Source organism: Zootoca vivipara, chromosome 6, assembly GCF_963506605.1.
Source record: "Zootoca vivipara chromosome 6, rZooViv1.1, whole genome shotgun sequence".
Classification (NCBI taxonomy): domain Eukaryota; kingdom Metazoa; phylum Chordata; class Lepidosauria; order Squamata; family Lacertidae; genus Zootoca; species Zootoca vivipara.
In genome coordinates this window covers 92819885-92842107 of record NC_083281.1, presented here as the reverse complement: position 1 = coordinate 92842107, position 22223 = coordinate 92819885, and the positions used below count along the sequence as shown (strand labels likewise).

Genomic DNA, 22223 nt, shown 5'->3' with positions numbered 1-22223 from the left:
GGATTTTCCTTTATGCTGAATAGGCTTCCTCGCGAGAAAAGGGAGAAAACTTGGCAGCTATGACCTGGTACCACTCGCTCTGAAATATAGCTATACAGTATATTTTATTTATTTGATTGAAGAAAGCCTTCTTCTAAAAACTGCTGCATATGGATAGCTATCTTTTTTGCAACATAATCAGATTCTATGTAACAAGCAACAATTCTCAAGAGTGGTTTAACAATCAACCCTTCATCCCAAGGAACTCAGAGAAGTAATTGTAGCTCTATTGGGGGGGGGGTGTCTCCTAACAGCTCTCAGCACCCTTAACGAACTACAGCTCCCAGAATTCTTTGGAGGAAACCCTAGCTTCTTATAATGTATAGTGCAGATGGACCTTATCAACTGGAAAAGGACAAACAAGGAGCAGTGTAATTCCCTGCTTGGAGGGGCTGGCTGGCTAGAACGCAGAAGAGAAGCCACTTCTGTCTGGAGGAACTTACCAGTACATTGCAAGGCAACCTTTTGTTGGAGCTCCAGCTTGCTACTTCCCTTTGCTTTTACTCTTGGCCTGCTGGGAGGCAGGCAGGCAGGCAGGTGTACCAACTGGACTCACAACAATCTCAGCTTACCCATCCACATGGCACAGTCATGCATTCGATGGTTTTGTTTTCCCCAGTGTGTGAGAAGATGGCTCACAGGTTGTATTTCTGACTTTGCTCTGCATAATTCTGAAAAGGGTACTTTTCCATCAGCCAACAAGTGCGTGCATTTGCTATTTATTTTCAGTTGACACCCAAGGTGCTATAAACAATACAAACATAAAAAGAAATTGTTTATAATTCATGTGTTTCATAACAGGCAATTCACACCATTTATCTAAATCATGTTCTCTTGAGCATTTTGAACTCAAATCCCATTTTTTAATCTGGCCCTACTGTGCCTGCATAAGAGGTAAAGGGACTCCTGACCATTAGGTCCAGTCGCGAACTACTCTGGGGTTGTAGCGCTCACCCATCGACCTTCTGATTGGCAAGCCTTAACCCACAGCGCCACCTGCATCCCACACAGCAGAGAAGCCCAATGGATTAAGATGGATAACACTATGACAGGCATGTCAAACCTGCGGCCCTCCAGATGTTTTGGACTACAATTCCCATCTTCCCCAACCACTGGTCCTGCTAGCTAGGGATCATGGGAGTTGTAGGCCAAAACATCTGGAGGGCCGCAGGTTTGACATGCCTGCACTATGACATGTCTGTGTTGTTTTTCTGTAAGCTGCTTGAACTTTGTGTAAATCTCCTGCTTTCAGTGCTACTGGTTGAGACTTTGGCTTCAGAAAACAGATATGAAGTCCCAGAAAACCAATATGAAGCCAAAACAAAAGTGAAAGCATGACATGTATGGCCAAATTTGGGGAGGTTATGTTATTTACTCATATTAATTGCTTTGATATTAATTACAGTATTGGTTTACACCATTTAGTATACACAAGTTATATATAATTGTTTTTCTTTAAATTTCATCGTATTTAAGTTGCTTTATTTTCAAACATTTTATCTTATGCAATTTGTTTTATTTCCTGTAAATTCCATACATTTTCATTTTATCGTTTCACAACACCATTAAGCTTTTCACACTAATAAACTGAGCAATTTGTTTCAGTTTCTTGTGGTTTTAACTGTTTACGCTTTACTTCCTATTCCACTGGGTTGAGTTGCTAAGCAAATTTGAACCCATCTGGATGGAATGATCCAATGAGTGCTAGTGCTTTGGCCAGGATCTGACACAATCTGACAGGATCTGACATTCAAGTAAAAAAAAATAAAAACCAACTTACAAAAATTAAAGGTGACAAGCCCCAAATGCTTTTAAAAAGACTACTGTACCAGTCAGTTCTTTCCATGTTCCTGATCAAAGGTGAACTCCAGCCCCCACAAAAGTGTCAGAGAGAGCAGGATACAACCCTTAGGGAGGAGCTTCTCCTTAGAAGGGTCTCAGGCAGGGGCAGGGCTTTTCTTGAGCCAGAACTCGCAGGAACTCAGCTCTGGCACCTCTCAGGTGGGCACCAGTGCCTCTTTTTCTAGAAAAATAGCACTGGGGCAGGGGCAAGGGAAATCAGCTCACTCTCTTCCCTGTAGATTGGGGGCAGGTGTAGGGGCTTGTTCATGAGTGCAATGGGGGAATGGGGATACGTTTGCTTCACTGGTCACAGTCACACACGCAGCACCAGCTAAGGGGGAGGGGATCAGTTGTGTATTTAAGGCATTTGGCTAATTAAACAATCTATGGCCTTTTAAACTGGGGGCGGGGGCTTGGTTTTTTTTAATTTACAGTATTACATTTGTACACCACCATTCATCTCAGGGTGGTTCAAAGCATAACTATGTTATGTATTTTTGTGTTGTTATATTGCAATCTGCTCTGTGATCCTCGGATGAAGGGTGGTATACAAATTACATACATATGGTCAAGGGTCAGTTTCCAGGAGCAGAGGTTCTTGCAAACAACTCGAGGAAAGACTGAGCCCACAAGACAGGCCTTTTGTCTCACATACACATACAGAGACTGGGCAGTCTTGTGGCTGCTGCCACCCACATGTGTGACAGTGCAGTGAGGCACATAGATGGCCACAGTGCAGCAAAGGCACATGAAAGTGGCAGCATGTTGTTATTTATTTAGTAGGCAAGCAGCATTTTTAATATTTATTTGGTATTTATTTAGAGCAGCTGTACCCCCCTCTTCAGCCAAAAGGGCTCCTGGAGTGGCTTACATACTTTTAGAGGAAGGCATTCCCTGCCTGCAGACTTACAATCTAGCAATACAGAAGGAAAGGGGGACAGGGAGGAAGAAGGGGGACATCAACCCCAGACACTAATTTTTAAGTTGTTGTTCTTATAATGATCACCTGGCGCAGTGCAGGGGTAGGAGGTTTCCAATGGAGTTGGGCTTTCAGCAAAGCAGATGCAGTGAGCCTTCTGCCTCCCTTCTCTCCCACTGAGGCAGCCAGATGGAATGGCTACTCCCAGGTAACAGTTGGAGGAGAGGAATTCTACTAGCCTGTCACAGCAGAACTCATGGAGTGAGCCCTGTATCCCATCTTTCCATTATTTGACCCATAAAGAGCCTGATTCCTCTGCAGTACACCTAAAACTAAAAAGTTCCTTCCTCATAAAGGACTTGTTCCAACTCCTTGATCAGACTGCTCGCTCTTTTCTGATCCTTTTTGAATAGTGAGACTAACAGAACTGTAGACAATACAGTATTCCAAATGTGGTTTCACCATAGATTTGTATAAGGGCATTATGGTGGCTAGAAGCCTATTTTCAGTCCCATTCTTAATGATCCCTAACACAGAGTTCACTTTTTTTCATAGCTGCTTCACATTGGGTCAATATTTTCACTGAGCTGTCCACAGCTACCCCAAGGTCTCATTCCTGATCAGTCACTGCCAGTTCAGTCCCCATGAGTGTATATGTTGAAATTAGGATTATTTGTACCATCATGCGTCACTTTACACGTTTACACTGAACTACATTTACTACTTTATTGTCCATTAATTCATTTTGTAGAGATCCTTTCAGAGGTCCTCCAGTGGAAAAAAGGCCACAGGTCAGTAGCAGGGCACCTGCTTTGTATGCAGGTAGGCTGGAGGGAGAGACCACTACCTGAAATCCTGGAGTGCTGCTGCCAGTCAGTGTAGACAATGCTAAGCTAGGTGGTCCCCAAGGTTTGATGCAGTGTAACACACACTCCTATGTTCCTACAATTGCTTTCTGTTTTAACCACCTTGGACAATTTGGTGTCATCAGCAAACTTGGCTACCTCACTGCTCACTCCTGACTCCAGGACATTTATAAAAAAAGTTCAGAAGCCCAGCGCCCAATATTGATCCTTGGAGATCCCCACTTCTTAATTTGGCCATTTACTGTATTTCTACTCTACACTTCCTCATCTTCAATCCATAAGAGGATCTGTAGTCTATTCTTATCTAAGGGGCCTTTAGTGAAGCGTTTTACCAAAAATGTCAGTCTTCAAAGCTTGCTCTTCCTCATCCAGCCATTTATGACTTTCAAGCAGCAGTATGCAGGAGAAGTGGAGTCTTTGCTATCCCTGGAGGCCTGCCACATTTTTGACGCAAGACCTTACACCAAAGAGTTCAGGTTGTGTTGACAGTTCTCCCCTCCACTCATTTTACCCTCACAACAACGGTGAATTAGACTGAAAGGTACCAGCTGGCTCCAGGCCACTAAGTGAGCTTTAGGATTCAGTGGGGTTTTGAACTAGGGTCCAACTCCAGTCCAGTCCTTGGCTTCTGGATTACTATGGGATAGGGTGTAGGAGTCTGAGGGCAGCTGGATTCACATTATTGCCTTCGACTCAGCACAATGAAGGTGACCCTTCCTGCTAAGTTTCACATCTCTCTCCCCCCACCCCAGCTGTTCACATCAGCACAGCTTCCTGTCAGCCAGATTAGTTTCTGCTGGAGTTCACAACAGGGAGGCACTGGGGGGGGGGACATCTTTACCCTTCACAGAGATGTTCACACCTTGGCCAACAAGGGCTAAAGACTCCAGTCTTGTTTGAGAAACAACAAAACACTCCCACTCCTGGGCCTCAGACAAGCTCTGCACGGGTCTTTTCTTGAGGTATAATGTTCTGCACCTCCTCCGTTGCAAACTCCCAAGTGTAAAGGTGAGTTAAAACAGGCATACCTGGGCTTTCTTGTGCCCTTGGCAAGGAGAGTGTGGACCAGGTAGGGGGGGGCTCCTAGCCACTCCAAGTCACTGTGGAGAGATTTATGCGCCCCAGGGCCTACACCCATGGCGGGGGTGAACCTTACCAACCTACATGGTTGTAGCCAAGATTTTTGTTGCAGGGGCAGGCCTTTTGTTGGGGGGGGGGGGGAGAACCTGCGTTTGCTATGTATTTTTTACTGATTTTATTGATTTAGGGGGGGCAGGGGGACAGCAACGCCAATGCCCATCCCTGTTAATAAACCATATTTCTTGAAGACATTAGCCTCCGCTGTGCTTCGAGCCTCGTAAAGGAAACACAAAGCAGCAGCAGCAACAGCCGCTCTCTCGGAAAGAGGAGGAGCGACGGCGTCGACAGCAGCAGGAGACGGAGGAAAGGACCCGCCCAGGGCCACCTGAGACCAGAAGGTAGGCGGACAGGAAGGGGCGGCAGCCGGCGGGGAGCGAGAGAGAAGCAGGAAGTTTTGGGGAGCTCGCCGAGGACCGGGAAGCGCCTGCTTGGGAACCCACTCGACGGGCTCATGGTGAGCTTTCCCAGCGGCGAGGCTGCTCGGCCAGCCCCGCCGAGTTTGCTGCCTTCTCGCCGCCCCGTCCGGCGTGGCCTGCGCCGCGCCTCGACGTGGCTCGGCCGGGGACGCGGAGCGGCCGCTTGGCGGCTCTCTAGGGCGCAAGGGGGCCCGGGGGCTGCAGTCCAGGGGAGGGCAGGGGCTTCCTTTCGAGGCCGGTGCCGCGTTCCTTGACGAGGGTGGGGGTCCCAGGCTGGGCAGAGGGCACCCCAGCGCCGTCTCCCCCTCTGGCGCGCGCTCGGGATTCACCCGGCTCTTGCGCGCCTTCCTTCCGCCCTCGGGCTCGGCCGGCGTCGAGGGGGGCGCAGGGGCGCTGGGCAGGAGTGGTGGCGACGGCGTTTCGGAGGCAGCGGGACGAGGCTCCGGCCCCCGCGGGAAATCTCTTTTGCGGGGCTTGGCGTTCTTCCCCTCCTCGTCTGGGCTGCTCGGGCGAGTTGGGCTCCTCTTTCCGGGCTTCCTGATCGAAACCTTTCCGGCCTTTACAGACGCCCTCTAGAAACCAACAAGTGGCAGTTTTGCAAGCTCGAGCAGCAATTCGAGGCTTTACGCGGCAGGGGTTGCGAGGCAGCCTATGGCCCTCCCCGAGTCCTGGCCCGCTTTTTATCTTCCCAAAAACCCTGCGAGGCAGGTTAAGCTGGGAGAGATAGAACTGGCCCGTGGCTGAGCGGGGATCTCAACCCCGGCTGCCTTGGTCCCGAGCCAACACTTGAACCGCTGCAGCCATATAGGAGCCAACTCCTAGGGGTTGTGGGGTCTTCGACATTCCAATAAAATATTTGAGGGACCAGCGCAGCCCAAAGTTGATGAGCATTGCCTTCAAATAGTGCACTGTGTCATATGATCAATTATGCGGGGCAGGGCTTACCTGCCCGCTTTTTTATTCAAGTTGTCACCCCTGGCTGAAGTTTAGCACTTGGGGGGGGCACTGAGATCTTGCCCCCAAGGTGCCCCAAATGTCATCCAGTCCTACCCCCGCCAATGCCAGGAGCCCATCGCTGCTGTATCCATGCTCAGAAACCTCTGAGTCCAGAGCCCATCCCACCAGGAGTCATTTCTCACTGCTGGGATATTTCTCCTAACTGTTAATCTCATCACTGAAACTTTATTACCGTATGCTGTTCTTTTGTCCTTTGGATTCTTCATACACCAGTCCAGCATTCTTGAGTCATAAGCCGTTCAGGTGTCTGAAGTCAAATCCATGCTGTACAATTACAGCATATTTAATCAACATTTAAAGCACATGACTCCCTCCCAGAGAATCCTGGGAATTGTAGTTTCCTCCTCACAGAGCTGCCATTTCCAGCACCCTTTACAAACCACAGCTCCCAGAATTATCTGGGGGAAGTCATGCAGTTTAAATATAGGCCTTTAGTGTGAGCATTTATTCACACTTACCTTTCCTCCAGGCTAGGTCTGGATTTTAAAGCTCTGTGTCTGAGCACCCCCCCTTTTTTTGCGCCCCAGAGCTTTCACCAGAAAAACCCACTCTTAAAGCTTGCTTGGAGCAAATGGCAATCTGTAGAAAACCTGAATTGACGTTTGCTCTGATTGAGTGCTAAAGAGCAAGATTTCACTGGGGCAAAAAAAAAAAAAGAGAGAGAGAAAACATTCTGACACGGAGCATTTAAGTACAGACCTGTGCCTGGAAAGAGTGGGGCAAAAGGTAAGTGTGAATGAGTCCAGAATCTCTTTCTAGACTACATTTCCTATCACCTCCACCCAAGTTTGATGATGGGACTTGTAGTCCAAAACATCTGCAGAGCATCATGTTGGGAGTGGCTGCCATGTTCAATTCCAGCTTCTCATTACTCTTGACCTGCACTGGTTACTCATTAGCCGTGTAGCAGTTTTTCTACATGGAAATAGCTTTTATGGGCTTTATTATTGATTGTCATCACAACAGCTGTGTGAAGTCAGTGGGTTCCTTGTGCAAAAGTGAGTGATAGCAGAGAGTGAGTGCCTCTTCCATGACTTGGGTGTGAGCCCAGGACTGCACTGGGTTTTGAACTGTGCTGGGTCTTGCACTGAGGGTGCACTTAGCTGCCTCAGGGTGACTGTAAATGGTGGCGGTATTTTCATTGCTTAGAGAAGCAAGCACAGGGTATAGCAGACCTGCCCTGGTCCAGACTTTCGGACTCCCGCTTTGCATTTCCTAGCAAACAGCTTCCAGGAATAGGTCTGAAGATAAGGCAGCTATTAATTCCAGCCCTGGCAGTTTTGATGTCAGAGCTGTCAAAAGAATGTTCAAGGAAAAGCCCAGCTTCTTTGTTCTGTGGAATGTTGGATTTTGAAATGCTGGCTGTCCAGGAAAGCCACTTCTCAGCCCTCTAGGGTCTTCCTTGTACACCGTTTAGATCAGTGGATCTAAAACTTTTCCGGCCACAGCCCCTTTGGCTCCATAAACTCACCCCCAGTGCCCCTTACCCCTGTGGTTGGCATCCATCTGTCTCTAGAGTCAAACCGTTAGAGAATGGCAGCGCCTGCTGTGGCTATAGTGACTGGTAACCCATAACTGCTGCCTCCCATGTTGTTTCTGCTGTATTAGCAGCACTGAAGTGACTTCTCTGGGGTGCAGACCTGGGAAATGTGTATGGAGGTCCTAGGCTGTCCAGACAAGACCCCTGTCTTGGCCTCACTGATGTGGTCCTAAGGAAAACAGAGTAAGACATTTGGCACCAGCTTGACTGCAGGAGTTTCTAGAAGGAGGCATATGAGGTGCAATCCAACCGTCTTAGGGATTCTACTCCAAATTTGCCTGCTACACATCACAAAAAAATAATTATTCAGAATAGAGGCTTGCACAACCCATGACCCCATAATAACATAATAAAATTCAAAACAATTAATTGCACATTCAAAATTAGATTCCCTATGCCCTAATTAAGCTGAATATATTACTGAATTTCTATTATTGCTTGCTTGTATTTGTAGTTCTGTAAAAATTGACCTCCTTTCAGACTCTGGCAGTTATAAGTAGAATGCCAGCTGAGCACAGAGGGCCCCTCCAGATTATTTTGTTTGTTTGGGGGGTGTACCATAACATGCCATTGACACAATCATTGTGCATTAGTGGTGCATTTATCCTGAACCATGCACACATGGTTCCGCTTCCCCAGTGTTATTGTCTTATTGCTGTTAGGAGGTATCCTCTTGCACTATAGTCCAACAAAGGTGAGAGAGAAAAAAGTAAACCAGAACATTTGTGGAATGAGGAGTTAAAGGATTTCAGCAGGAAGGGACAGGACATGCACTGACCAGAGATGAAGCAGTGTGTCCACCCTGAAACTGTTGGTAGGCTCAAACTGTATTGAAAGTGGGACTGCTTATAACTGCCCTGATAACATTGTGAACACAAAGAATTATGAATGCAAATGGGAAAGTGCATCTGGAGCTGCCCAGAGTCTATAATGCCTGAAGCCAAGGCTTTGAACCAGCCCTGCAGGAGTGTAAAAATTGTGGGAACGAGAAAACCTACGGTAGGTATGGTTTACAAAGTTAAGAATACGACTGTGAGAGAATTAAACCCAATAGTCCTTTGTTCCTTAGCAGCCAAATTAAAGTATTAGAGCTTGCTTATGGAGTTCTGGTTACAAAGCCCTAAAACAAAGGGAATCAATCCTTTTTGCAAATGCATTTGGGAGTACACAATTTTCTAGTAAGAAGGGGGGGAAATCACAGTTGTGGGTTGGACATCCGTGTGGGGGAAAGGAGCCCCGAGTCAAAGGGTTTGGTGCTTGGAGCCTCTTTGGGGCAGTGAGAGAAGAAAAACATTTCAAGGCATATAAGCGGTATGTGCATCTAAGGCACATACCTTGGGGCATGGGAAGAGAAGACACCCCACCCCCCAGACCCACAAACTGCCATTATGGCAACTTGGAGGTGAGATCACCCTTCCAACCTCTGGAACTGGAAGTGTGTCACAGAAGAGGCCTGGCATGTGCAGGGAGGAAGTTAAGCACCCCTAACATCTAATCTAAAATCATGGCATCCCTATTTCTCTGTGAATCTGAAGCTAAACTATATAAAATAAAATCCCACCATACTGATTAGAAATCACTGGAATCTTCCAGCCCTTTAGAGACCTGTAACTAGTCATTTCCACTGTTGTGCTGTGAAGATCCTGACAGCTGACAGCATCCATGTCAAAATTTCCTTTTGGCAAAATGTCTTCATGGTATATTTCCACATATTTAGTAAGGATAACAGAGGATAACTTTTAATATGTGTTTTAATAATTTTTTATATCTCCTGATAGATTTCATTTGAGAATACAGCAGCCTGTGGGCATTCCCACCAGAGATAGGGAAAATCCCTTTGCTCCCTTACTAATTTTTTTGAGGAGTGATACATTGCCTGCCAGTAAAAATGTTTTTAGGTTAGCCAACACTTTCATGTCACATAGGCTAAAGCTTGGCATGAACTTAGCCTTGCAAGTGAGGTCAAAAATAATAAAAATGTTTCTTCCACATCTATGTTTAAAACAAGAGGAAGAAGCAAGTAGTAGGTCCTCTGTGTGTAAACAAAACAGAAATGCTGCTGGGTGGCAGAAGCCAAAACTGCTCAGCACCTGCTTTGCCTCTGTCTTCACTCAAAAAGAATGCTGCGTACAACCAGGTGGTGATATAATAAATCAGTGTTTCTCAACCTTTTTTGGCCCGCGGCACACTTGTTCCGTGAAAAAAATCACGAGGCACACCACCATTAAAAAAGTTAAAAAATTTAACTCTGTGCCGCCCTATATTATAATTATGACTGTAAGAAACACTTGCCAAATATTGCTTTCCAGCGGGTTAGTGTTGTGTATTGGCGGCCGCCAGGCTCGTTTGCATTGAGCTTTGGGAAAGAGGAGGAGAAATATTGCTTTCCGGCGGGTTAGTGATGAATATTGGCGGCCGCCAGGCACGTGACAATGCAAATCGCCCTTCTCGTTGCCGCACATCGCGGCACACCAGCCAGCGTCTCGCGGCACACTAGTGTGCCACGGAACAGTGGTTGAGAAACGCTGTAATAAATGATGCAGAGTGGTAGCTGCAGCCCAAGATAGGAAGAGGTGGTAAAGGAACACCGTCCTAGCTACTTTAAATTAATTCAAATCAAATCTCTATTGAGCTGCATCCAAGGTTACTAAAGTGCCGTAACTGCAGATGTAATCTCAGAGCCTCTGTCTATAGTCATTGAGAATTTGTGGAGAACAAGTGAGGTCCCTGTGGACTGGAGATGGGCAGATGTTGTCCCCATCTTCAAAAGCGATAAAAGAAGAGGACCAGGCAACTACCGACTGGTCAGCTTGACGCTTATAACAGGAAAGATGCCCAGTGATTAGCTGGGCGGCAGGGAAGAAGACTGCTCTCCCAGTGCTGTTGTTAGAAGCCCAGGGGCGACACTCTTGGCTGCACCAGCATTGTTGGGCTTCAGAGGTTAAAGCCTCTTGCCCAAATGCACAGAGTATGGGAAACAAACAAGATGAATTGGAGCTTTTAATACAGGATGGCAAATACGACCTGGTAGGCATTGCTAAAACCTGGTGGGATGAGACTCATGACTAGAATGTAGGAATTGAGGGATATAACCTGTTCAAAAGGAATAAGCCAAACAAGAAAGGAGATGGAGTAGCACTGTATATAACGGATGTGTACACTTCTGAAGAAATCCATGACCTGGAACATGAAAAGCAGATTGAGATTTATATGGGTAAAAATGGTAGGAGAGAGAAACAACAGTGACCTTACTGTGTGTGTCTGCTATAGACCACCAAGCCAGACTGAAGACTTGGATGATGCCTTACTTAGAGCAGATTACCAAACATTCAAAAGGGAGAGATAGAGTAATCATGGGGGACTTCAACTTCCCTGATATCTGTTGGGGCAAATTCCTCCATTGCATCACTGACAATTTCATTTGCCAGAAGGTGGAAGAACAAACAAGGGGGTCATCTATCTTGGACCTGGTCATCACCAGGAGAGAGCAACTGATCAATGAAGTGGAAGTACTCAGAAACTGGGAAGGAAGTGATCGTGTTCTCCTGGGTTTCAGGAAAAAAGGGAAAACTGAGTGTGGTCGGAGACACACTCTGGACTTTAAAACGGGCAATTTCAAAAAGCTGAAGGAGCTACTGGGTGTGATCCCACAGTAAGAAATACTCAAAGAGAAGGGAGTTCAAGAAGGATGGGAGTTTCTAAAAGGCCCAAATGCAGACAATACCAACAAGAAAAGCGGGAGGCATCTAAGGAACTTACAGATGAGCTGGGAGTTAAGAAGGGCATGTATAAGAAATGGAAGAAAGGGGAAATCCCAAAGGAGGAGTATACACGAGTAGCCAATAATTGCAGGAGGGAAATAAGGCTGGCTAAAGTTCAGAATGAGCTCAGGCTTGCCAGAGAGGTTAAAAATAATAATAAAGGTTTCTTTGGCTATGTCCGAAGCAAGAGGAAGAACAAGCATGTGGTAGGTCCTCTCCCTGGGGAACACAGAGAAATGCTATTGGGCACAGAGAAAAGGCGGAACTACTCAACACCTACTTTGCCTGTTTTCACCCAAAAGGAAAGTGATGCCCAAACTGGTGATAATGGAATAAATCAGGGGTCAGCAACCTTTTTCAACCGTGGGCCGGTCCACCATCCCTCAGACCATGTGGTGGGCTGGACTATATTTTGAAAAAGGACACATTCTCATGTAAAAACACGCTGATTCCTGGACTTTCCGTGGGCTGGATTGAGAAGGGGCCTTAGGTTGCCTACCCCTGGAATAAATGATGTAAGGAGGGAGCTGCAGCCCAAGAAAGAAAAAGAGGTAGAAAGGGAACTCTGAGCTACTTTAAATGAGTTCAAATCTCCAGGGCCCGACGAGCTGCATCCAAGGGTATTAAAGGAGCTTGCAGACGTAATTTCAGAGCCCTTGTCTATGATCTTTGAGAATTCTTGGAGAACGGGTGAGGTCCCTACAGACTGGAGGCAGGCAAAGGTTATCCCCATCTTCAAAAGGGGGAAAAAGGAAGACCCGGGTAACTATAGACCGGTGATCTTGACACTGATACCAGGGAAGATCCTGGAACAGATAATTCAACAGTTGGTCTATGTCTATGATCATTTAGAAAATGATGCTTTGATTACTAAGACCCAGCATGGGTTTCTCAGAAATAAGTCATGCCAGACCAATCTGATTTTTTTTTTGATGGAATTACAAACTTTGTGGATCAGGGAAATGCTGTGGACATAGTGTATCTTGATTTCAGTAAGGCTTTTGACAAAGTCCCCCTCGATATTTTTGCGAGGAGCTGCTAAAATGTGGGTTGAGCAAGGAAACTGTTACGGTAGGTGGATTTGTGGCTGGCTGGCTGACCGAACCTAAAGAGGAATCATTAATGGTTTCTCGTCATCCTGGAAAAAAGTGACAAGTGGGCTGCCGCAGGGTGCTGTACTGTGCCCGTTGATGTTCAACATCTTTATAAATGACTTGGATGAAGGAATTGAGGGGATGCTCATCAAATTTGCAGATGATACCAAACTGGGAGGGGTAGCTAATGTCGCAGAAGACAGAGACAGAATTCAAAACTACCTTAACAGATTGGAGAACTAGCTAACAAAATGAATTTCAGTAGGGACAAATGTAAGTTTCTGCACTTTGGCAGCAAGAACCAGGTTCACAAATATAGGATGAGGGACACCTGGCTTACTAGCAGTACATGTGAAAAGGATCTAGGGGTCTTGGTGGATCACAAGCTTAACTTGAGTCAACAGTGTGATGCAGGAGCAAAAAAGCTAACGTTATTCTAGGCTGCATCAACAGAAGTCTAGTGTCCAGATCAAGGGAAATAATAGCACCACTGTATTCTGCCTGGGTCAGACCACATCTGGAATACTGTGTTCAATTCTAGGCACCACAATTTAAGAAGGGTTTTTTTTAAATAACATTCATTTTCCAAAAATAACAACCAAAATATCAAGAAATTTTTAAATCAAGTCAGGCACAATTTAAGAAGGATGTTGACAAGCTGGAACGTGTGCAGAGGAGGGCAACCAATATGATCAAGGGTCTGGAAACTAAGCCTTATGAGGACCTCTTGAAGGAGCTGGGTATGTTTAGCCTGGAAAAAAGGAGACTGAGAGGAAATATGATAGCCATCTTCAAATATCTTAAGGATTGTCACATGGAAGGGGTAGCATGCTTGTTTTCTCCTGCTCTGGAGGGCAGGACTCAAACCAATAGCTTCAAGTTACAAGAAAGGAGATTCCAACTAAACATTCAGAAAAAACTTCCTGACAGTAAGAGCTGTTTGGCAGTGGAACGGTCTGCCTCGGAAGGCTGTGGACTCTCCTTCCTTGGAGGTTTTTAAGCAGAGGTTGGATAGCCATCTGTCATGGATGCTTTAGCTGGATTCCTGCACTGCAGGGGGTTCGACTAGATGACCTTAGGGGGTCCCTTCCAACTCTGTGATTCTATTATTCCCCACTAAAGCAACTCTGGTGCTGGGGATGAAGGAAACAACAGTCCAAAACATCTAGAGGGCCCCAGGTTGGAGAAGCCTCTGTGTGTGTGTGTGCGCGCACACACACACACGCTTTTGAGAGGGAGACCCTTCTCGGACCTTCTGGTCTAAGCTGTGCTCATGATGCCAGGCTGTTGACTGCAGAGTGGCTCTGCTGGTTCTGGGGGATGCTTGGCATATTCTGCATTCTCAGTGGAAGGTATGTGTCACTTCTGCTGGGGACTTGCTCAAGACCTCTGGTGCCTTCCTGCACAGCATTCCTGGTTCTTCACAGCAGCTTCTCCAGAAGCACTGACTTGGCAGCAGGCTCAGGTGCCAGGGGCAGGTAGGATGGAGCACTGTTGGAGCTTCTCCCTGCCAGCATCCTTAGATGTGTCAGGACCATGAGCTGGAGTTCTTTGGTCTTTAGTTTTCAGGATTGGTTTCAGAAGATACAGAGTGGTTTCATGTGTTGCAGATGGCTGATTGAAGCAGAGGTTTGCTGTCCCTAAGCTTTGGAGATGTTGCTCTTTGCTATAGAATTCACCACAAAACCTGGCTGTCCCCAAGCATTCTTGCCTACCACCAGGAGGTACAACCTCTTTTTAAAAGACTTCAGGCCAGTGAGATGTGGAAATCAAATTCCAGTGACTATGACATCTGAAATAGAATCTGTCCTTATTTGTTTTATCTGACTTGGTACTAAATGGTTTCAGCCAATGTTAGCTGTACTCGGAGTAGGCCTATTGAAAGTAGTGCACATGACTAAGCTCCATTAAGTTCTGTGGGTCTACTATAACTTGGTGGGATACAGCCCAAAAGCAGGACACTGATGATTCAGTCCCACAACAAGTATATTGAAGACATCAATTACAGTTAGAAAAATTGAGCCTTAAATAATGTAATAAGCTTCAATTCCCTAAAATGGTTACAGTGGTACCTCTGTCTGAGCCCCTCCCCACGGAAAAGGGTGCCTTGCTGGCTGCCAGGAGGAGGAGCCCCCCACCAAAAACGCAATGTGACATTGTGCATTGTGCATGTGACATCAATGTGATGTCGCACGTCCTCGTGATGATGGCGGGCACCCACAATCCTGAGGGTGTGATGGGATCACTGGGTGACTGCAATCTCCACTTCTGGAGTTTGGTTGTCTTTGCTTTCTTATCCCCAAGCTTGGTCATCTGACTCTGAGAATTTCTGAGGAAACAACTCTGTGGAAATCTTGAGTGAATATGGTGATACCATGATTGCAACATCTATGTGAATAAGGATGACGAATGGTTTCTCTTGCTTGAGACAAGTATTGTTTATCTGTTTGGCCTTGTCTAACACTCCTGGCATTTTAGTGAGGTTTCTAATAATGCAGAGTTACTCCTGTGCTTTAATTAATATGAATTGTACATAGTACATAGCATAATTAATATATAATAAAGTACTTCTTCACATAGTTAAACTATGGGATTTGCTCCCACAAGGTGCAGTAATGGCCAGCAACTTGGATGGCTTTCAAAGAGGATTAGGCTAGTGATGGCTCCCAGTCACAATTGCTATGTTCTTCCCACTTTCAGAGGCAATGTTCCTCTGAATACTGGCCGCTGGCTAGAGCACTGTGGCAACCAGTTAGTTCCTGCTTTCAGGCTTTCCACTGGGGCATCTGATTGACCACCTGAAAACAGGATGCTAGATCAGATGGGGCTTTGGCCTCATCCAGCAGCCCAGCTCTTTGTTATGTTCTTTTAATGTAGAAATACATTATGGTTTTAACAATCTTAATGTCACAGCACCTGTATGGTGCAAAAAGTTGCCCTCGAGGAAATACGATGCTTGGCCTGAAGATAGTGGCGGAGCAAGCTGATCGGGCACCTGGGGTGGCACGCGTGCCGTGTGCCCAGGGATGGAGCGAGCTGGGTCAGGACACTCCGCGGGGCCTCCAAGGAGTCTGCCTGCCTCCTCCCACTCAGCCGCCCTACAGCTGAGGGGGAGGTGGCAGGGGGGCTGTTTGGGGCAGCGCAGAGTCTGCGGGCGCCCAAGCCACCGTGTCATTCTGTCCTGTCCCCCTGCCCCTTACTTTTTTAAAAAAGCCCTAAACTAAAACTCTTAAAATGTTGTTCCCTTTCCTCCTTGGGTAGTTAAACTTGCTCCAGCGCCCTGATCATCTGGTTGCCCCTTTCTTCACCTCACCCAATTCTACAATGTCCCTTTTGAGGTGGGGCAACCAGAGCTGTTTACAGTATTCTAAGGGCAGTCACACCATAGATATGTATAAAGGCATTATGATATTAGCAGTTGTGGAACAGAGGTATTTTCTGATCAGGGGCCTAGGCAGTCAGCAGCTCCTTCATTCACAACCCCCTGGATCAACCTTGTACAGTCTGTCAATGGAGGCAGTGATGGCTACCAACCTAGATGGCTTAAAAATACAATTGGACAAATTCATGGAGGAGAGGGCTATTGATGGGTACTAGCCGGGATGGCTGTGCTCTGCATCCACAGTTGGAGACAGTAATACTTCTGAGTACCTGTTGCTAGAAGCCACAGGAGGGGAGAGTTGCTCTTGTGCTCGGGTCCTACTTGTGGGTTTCTCAAGTGCGTCTGGTTGGTGCTGCCCTAGGTGAGCCAATGACCTTATTCCCGCAGGCTCTTCCTATGTTCTTAATTCTTGATTATTTTTTGGTGAGGATTGTGCAGAAGACCTTTCCCGTCCCCTATTTGTTGGTGTGTGGGATGCTGGGGGCTCTATTTGGATTTCCTTCTTTCGGTTGCCAACGTCCATGGCTCACCCAGGTCTGCCATCCTAAGCCCCCTTCCTTCCTTCCTTCTCTTCCCTCCAGGAGGGTGGAAGTGCCCCCGGGATGGCAAATGACAAGGTGAAGAACCTCCAGAATGAGGTGGAGGGTGTCAAGAACATCATGACGCAGAACGTGGAGCGTATGCTGGCAAGGGGAGAGAACCTGGACCACCTGCGCAACAAGACGGAGGACCTGGAAGCGACGGTAGGCTCTGAGACTTGTGCTCTGAGCAGAGTTGAAGAGGGTGAGGTTTTCACGGGAGGTCACCAAGCTCTTTTCATTGAAGAGCGGGGGGGGGGGACTTGCCTCGTGACTCAGTAGAAAAGAGAAGAGCCCCCAAGCAGGCATTAGGGAAAGTGATGGTAGTTCCTAGAATCCCAAGGGTTATCTAGTTCAACCCCCTGCAATGCAGAAATCACAGTTAAAGAATCTCACAGATGGCCATCCAATCTTCATTTCAAAACCAATGAAGGAGAGTCCACCACCTTCCGAGGGAGTCCGTTCCACTGTCAAGCAGCTCTTACCATGAGAAAGTTATTCCTAATGTTTAGTTAGAATCTCCTTCCTGTAATTTGGGTCCACTAGTCTGGGTCCTTCCTTCTGCACCAGCAGAAAAGAATCTCACTCCATCTACCATGGGACAGCCCCTTAAATATTTGAAAATGGTTCTTCCTGGTTATTAGGGGGTTGGACTATTGGTCCCTTCCAACTCCACAATGTTATGATTCAATTATCTCTCAATGTTCTCTTCCCCAGGCTAAACATACCCAACTCTCTTAACTGTTCCTCATAAGGTTTGGTTTCTAGACCCTTAACCATCTTGGTCACCCCCTCTGCACATGTTTCAGCTTGATAAATTTAATTCTTAAACTGTCTAGAATGGGACATAAGTGAGATCTGACCAAGGCAGAGTAAAGTGGTACTCTTCCATTCCTGGGCGGACTCGCGTTAGGCTTGTGGTCTTCTAAGACCCCTAGATCCCTTTCACATGTACTAATGGCCAGCCTGGTGTCCCCCACCTTATATTTGTACATCTGGTTATCTCTGCTTGTGCCACATTTGCAAGTTTCCATTGGAAGGAAAGATGTTTTCCAGTTAGAAACACAGACCTAGGCCTAAGGACAGGGAACCTGTGGGTGTCTAAGTTTTGCTGAGCTACAGCTCCCATAATCCCTGACCATTGGCCATGCTGCCTCAGGATGATGGAAGGGGGCATCTGGTGGGCGCAGACCCCCTGCCCTCAGCAAACTTGCTCTGAGCTTGAGAGCTTCTGCTTGAAGGGGAAGTTGCTCACGGATAGAACAGGGGGCTTTTTCAACATTGCTGGGGCTCTGGCAATAGTGCCATCAAAACCATAAGATGTGACTTGGTACGATCCTGTGTTTTCCACACAAGTTCAAGGATGTCGCATGTGGCAAGCATGTTCTGACTCTATAGGTGTATTCAGACATATGTTTATAGCCCACTGTACAGCCAGCGGAGGCATTCTTTGCCTTAACAGCGTTTCTGCTGCAAATTAAAATTCCTTCTCCTTATCCACGGATAACAGAGCCTCAATTCAATCACTGCTCAGAATTCAGAGCGGGTGAAATGTTTAGCTCCTTTGGCTTTCAAGTGTGATGCAAGTAGCCAGCACACCTGTCCTGTTGGGACAGTGTCTTAAATCCCTCCTCACTACAGAGAGGGACTTGCACCCAGCACATTTTCTTCCCAACTGCTCTGTAAATAACATGCAGGTTTTCTCCATGGTGCACAGCTGATCCAGGTTGTCCTTTTATCATTGCCAACTTGGGCTCTTCTAAACCAAGATCTCCTCTGACTCAAAATTCAGAATCTGGCACGTCATTTCTAGAGACGATTTGATCTGCGTTAGCCATGTGACCAGCCTATAGGTGCTGAGGCAGAGGGTGGGTGAGGCGCAAGGCCCAGCTCCTTTCGGGCAGCACACCAGAGGTCCTGTGTCTAAGGAGCATAAGTGGACAGGGTGGAGCTGTTCGTAGTGTGGCTGATTAATTCCTGAACAGCCCAGGAAGGCCCCAACCACCCTCTGCCCTTTATTCTACCTTTGGTATTTAACAACTTGCTACCGGTAAGCTGTTTCCTGGAATGAGGCGGAGCAGTTGGCTGTACCACCTAAGACTAGCGCACAGGAATGTGCAAGGTCTTAGCTGACTTTTGAATTTGTCACCTGGGTTTGGTGGCTGGAAAGCTGCTCAGCAGCTTTAATTGGGGGTACCTGATTGAAACAGGGTGCCATGAGCTGACATTATTATTATTATTTATTTCAATTTATTATCCAGCCTTTCAACAAATGCTCCCAGGATGGGTAATACAACAGTAAAATAAAAATATTAACTATAAAGTATTTACAGAATTCCAGAGACACTTTCAACACAGAGGCACACTTGCTAATTATTACAGTATTTTATTGGCATTTTCATCCCAGTTTTCTGCACACACACACACACACAAAAAGTGCTCTCAAGAGCAGCTTACAAATATAAATGAGAAGATTGCCTCAGGCTTACAACCCAAAAGGAAATAGGCTGAGGGGAGGGGAAAACAAGCTCTAATCCTTAGTTTTGGAGGTCTTGAGCAGCAGGAATGAAAAGAATTTGGAGCAGAGCCAAGCAGAGCTGATGGAAGAGGCCCTGCAGTTCCATCTCCCTTGCAGCAGCCTGATGGAATGGCTGCTGTAGATGGCCTGATAGAGCTGCAGAAGATGCAAACAGCACATAGATTACTGCCAGGCATTGTATGTTGGGTTGCCTTTGATGACTGGAAACCACAGCTAAGTGGCCAGTTTAATAACTGGGACAAGGCGTTCTGAACACATCACAATGATTATAGCCTGGCTGCCAGTCCATTTCTGTGCCAAATTCCTAACTGCTGGTTTTGACCTATATTGGGACCCCAGTACCATGCTAGGGAACTTTAGGAAAAGGAACTGAAAATAAAAATGCTGATACCTTGATGCAGTTATACATATCTCGGTAGTGGCGCCCACCCTGTGGAATGCCCTCCCACCAGAGGTCAAAGAGAATAACAATTACCAGACCTTTAGAAGGCATCTTAAGGCAGCCCTGTTTAGGGAAGCTTTTAATGTTTGATGGATTTCTGTATTTTAATATTTTGTTGGAAGCCGCCCAGAGTGGCTGGGGGAACCCGGCCAGATGGGTGGGGTATAAATAATAAATTATTATTATTATTATTATTATTTGGAATACTTTGTTCACTTCTGGTTGCCTTGCAAACAACTGATCTAGGGAATGGAGCTACTCCCCTGGGGGAAAAGGTCACAGTGTTTGGGACTTTTAAGTTGAGTGAAAAGGTGACATGATATAATTCTCTCATAGCGCTATAACTGGCACCTGGAGAGTGTTGCCGTTGTGGTTGAGTCCTGCTAGCGCAGGCATCCCCAAACTGCGGCCCTCCAGATGTTTTGGCCTACAACTCCCATGATCCCTAGCTAACAGGACCAGTGGTCAGGGATGATGGAAATTGTAGTCCAAAACATCTGGAGGGCTGAAGTTTGGGGATGCCTGTGCTAGCAGGTTTCCCACAGGCACCTAGTTGGCCACTTTGAGAAAAGGATGGGCCATGGCCTGATCTAGCAGGGCTCTTCTCATGTTCTCAATTCTTGTTCGTATTTGTGAGGGCTGTGCAGAAGACCTTTCCCATCCCATATTTGTTGGGGTGTGTGGCTGAGGGTGTCTCTCTCCTCCTGTGTTCACAGCTCTCTCTCTCTCTCTCTCCCCCCCCACTGTAGTCGGAACACTTCAAGACAACCTCACAGAAGGTGGCACGCAAGTACTGGTGGAAGAATGCCAAGATGATCATCATCATCTGCGTTATTGTGGCCATCATCCTGCTCTTGATCATCCTCTTTGCTACGGGTGTCATCCCAACCTAACTTTCTTCCTCCTGGCATTGGATCTTCTCGGCTCACTCCAACCCTGGCTCCTGTCTGCCACTGCTTCTCTTAGTCATCAAAATTACCAATGGAACCACAAGGCCCTTGGCTGAGCACAGCCATCAGGGGTCCTTGACTGCTCCTTCAGAACACACACACACTCTCTCCCCTCCCTAGACTGCCATTTCCTTCCTCAGCAGCTCCTTCTCTCTTTATCTCTTTAGCCTCAGGGCCATAAGAATCTCTGACACCAGACCTTAAGAGCTTCCTTTCCACACTTCCTAAGTTTCCAAATTCACCTGGGACTTGCTGACCCCCCACTCCAGCCTGCAGATACTGGTGCCAACAACTGTTTGCGATGCAATTCCTGTTATCTGTGCCTGGCAGCTGCTAAGATTCCCTTCATCTCTCCCGCTCCCTGGAGGGTTCTGATTCCCAAAGTGCCTTTAGCTACTCCTTCCCAAGCAGAGCTTTGATCACCACCTCTTTTAGGGACCTGGTTGGGTCACTTCCATCTTAATTAGGCAACAGTGTTGACAAACATTGCTTGGGGGAAGGGATCAGCGTTCCCTGTTGGCCAGAATGGGTTTTGGGAGCCCCAGAAGCCCTATCCTATGGGGGTGCTCCTTGTAGAGAGGTTTTCTTGGTAATTAATGTTTGGGGTGGGGAAATGTCTGCATTCCCCTTTAAAAGCGGGGATGGGCATTGTGAAGAGGGTGTCTAGGCATCCAAGTCTCCTGTGAACACTTTGGAGAGGAGACGTTTGTCCATAAGTGGCTTTTTTTAAAAAAACCAAAACTATGAGGCAGGTTTGTTTGTTTTTTAAAGGTGCTCTACGTTTCTGCTTCATTCACTGTTGTGTATTTTGACAGCCTTTGCCAATCAAGTACCCTCCAGGTGTTTTGGATTACAACTCCCATCACTGCTGGGCCTGAGTTTGTAGTCGAAAATATCTGAAGAATGCCCAGTTGGCCAAGGCTGCCTTAGACCTTGATTCTGAGGCAGGCTTTTCTCCTGGGGTGTGCCTGGCAGTGCACTGGAGCTTCTCTTCCCCTGTTCCTCTGCCTGCCCTGGCCCTCTGCTCCAGGCCTTCTGCCTTTCCTGATCAAGTTCCTTGGATCTTTGCAGGGTCTCCACTGTAGCTGATGGTTTTGTTTTTGTTGTTTCTCCCTGCATACACAGATTTGCTCACTGTAATTAATGTATTTATAAGTAATTGGCTAATACAGAAATTCGTTTAGAAGCTTGCCTCTGTGACTCATTTCATAGCACTGTGGGATGGACCTTGGGTCTGACAGAAAAGGAGAGGAAGCTGTGTAGGCCTGTAAGAAAAAATGTGTGTGTGTGTGTGTGTGTGTGTGTAATTTTTCTGTGTGTGTGTGTATATATACAGTCATGGGAAAAAGAAATAATTTTTTTGTTCCAGTAGCACCTTAGATACCAACTAAGTTTGTCATTGGTATGAGCTTTCGTGTGCATGCACACTTCTTCAGATACACTGAAACAGTTTCAGTGTATCTGAAACAGTGTTTCAGTGTATCTGAAGAAGTGTGCATGCACACGAAAGCTCATACCAATGACAAACTTAGTTGGTCTTTAAGGTGCCAAAAGCACTGATTACATGACAGATTTTTACAAAATAGTGTGCTAGCTTTTGTCTACTGCAGAACACTTCATTGGGCTTGTTCAGGGGAGGGGGCAGGCCCTGAGGCTTAGAGATTATTTAAGTTAAGTGATATATAAATTGTTTAAATC

General features: G+C 46.6%; 1 protein-coding gene across 1 annotated transcript; it reads left to right on the top strand.

The window, feature by feature from the left end:
* The first annotated feature begins 5094 nt into the window (after positions 1-5094).
* VAMP8 (vesicle associated membrane protein 8) lies at positions 5095-21712 on the top strand. Its single transcript, XM_035118652.2, has 3 exons — positions 5095-5260; positions 16598-16759; positions 20325-21712. Exons 1-3 carry the CDS (start codon positions 5258-5260, stop codon positions 20466-20468), a joined length of 309 nt encoding a protein of 102 aa, XP_034974543.1. The 5' UTR covers positions 5095-5257; the 3' UTR covers positions 20469-21712.
* Positions 21713-22223: the final 511 nt, after the last annotated feature.

Excerpts from the sequence above, each read along its gene's own strand:
- VAMP8 (XM_035118652.2), top strand. Across the intron at positions 16,760-20,324 it reads CGGAGGACCTGGAAGCGACG|TCGGAACACTTCAAGACAAC; the intron begins GTAGGCTCTGAG and ends CCCCCACTGTAG.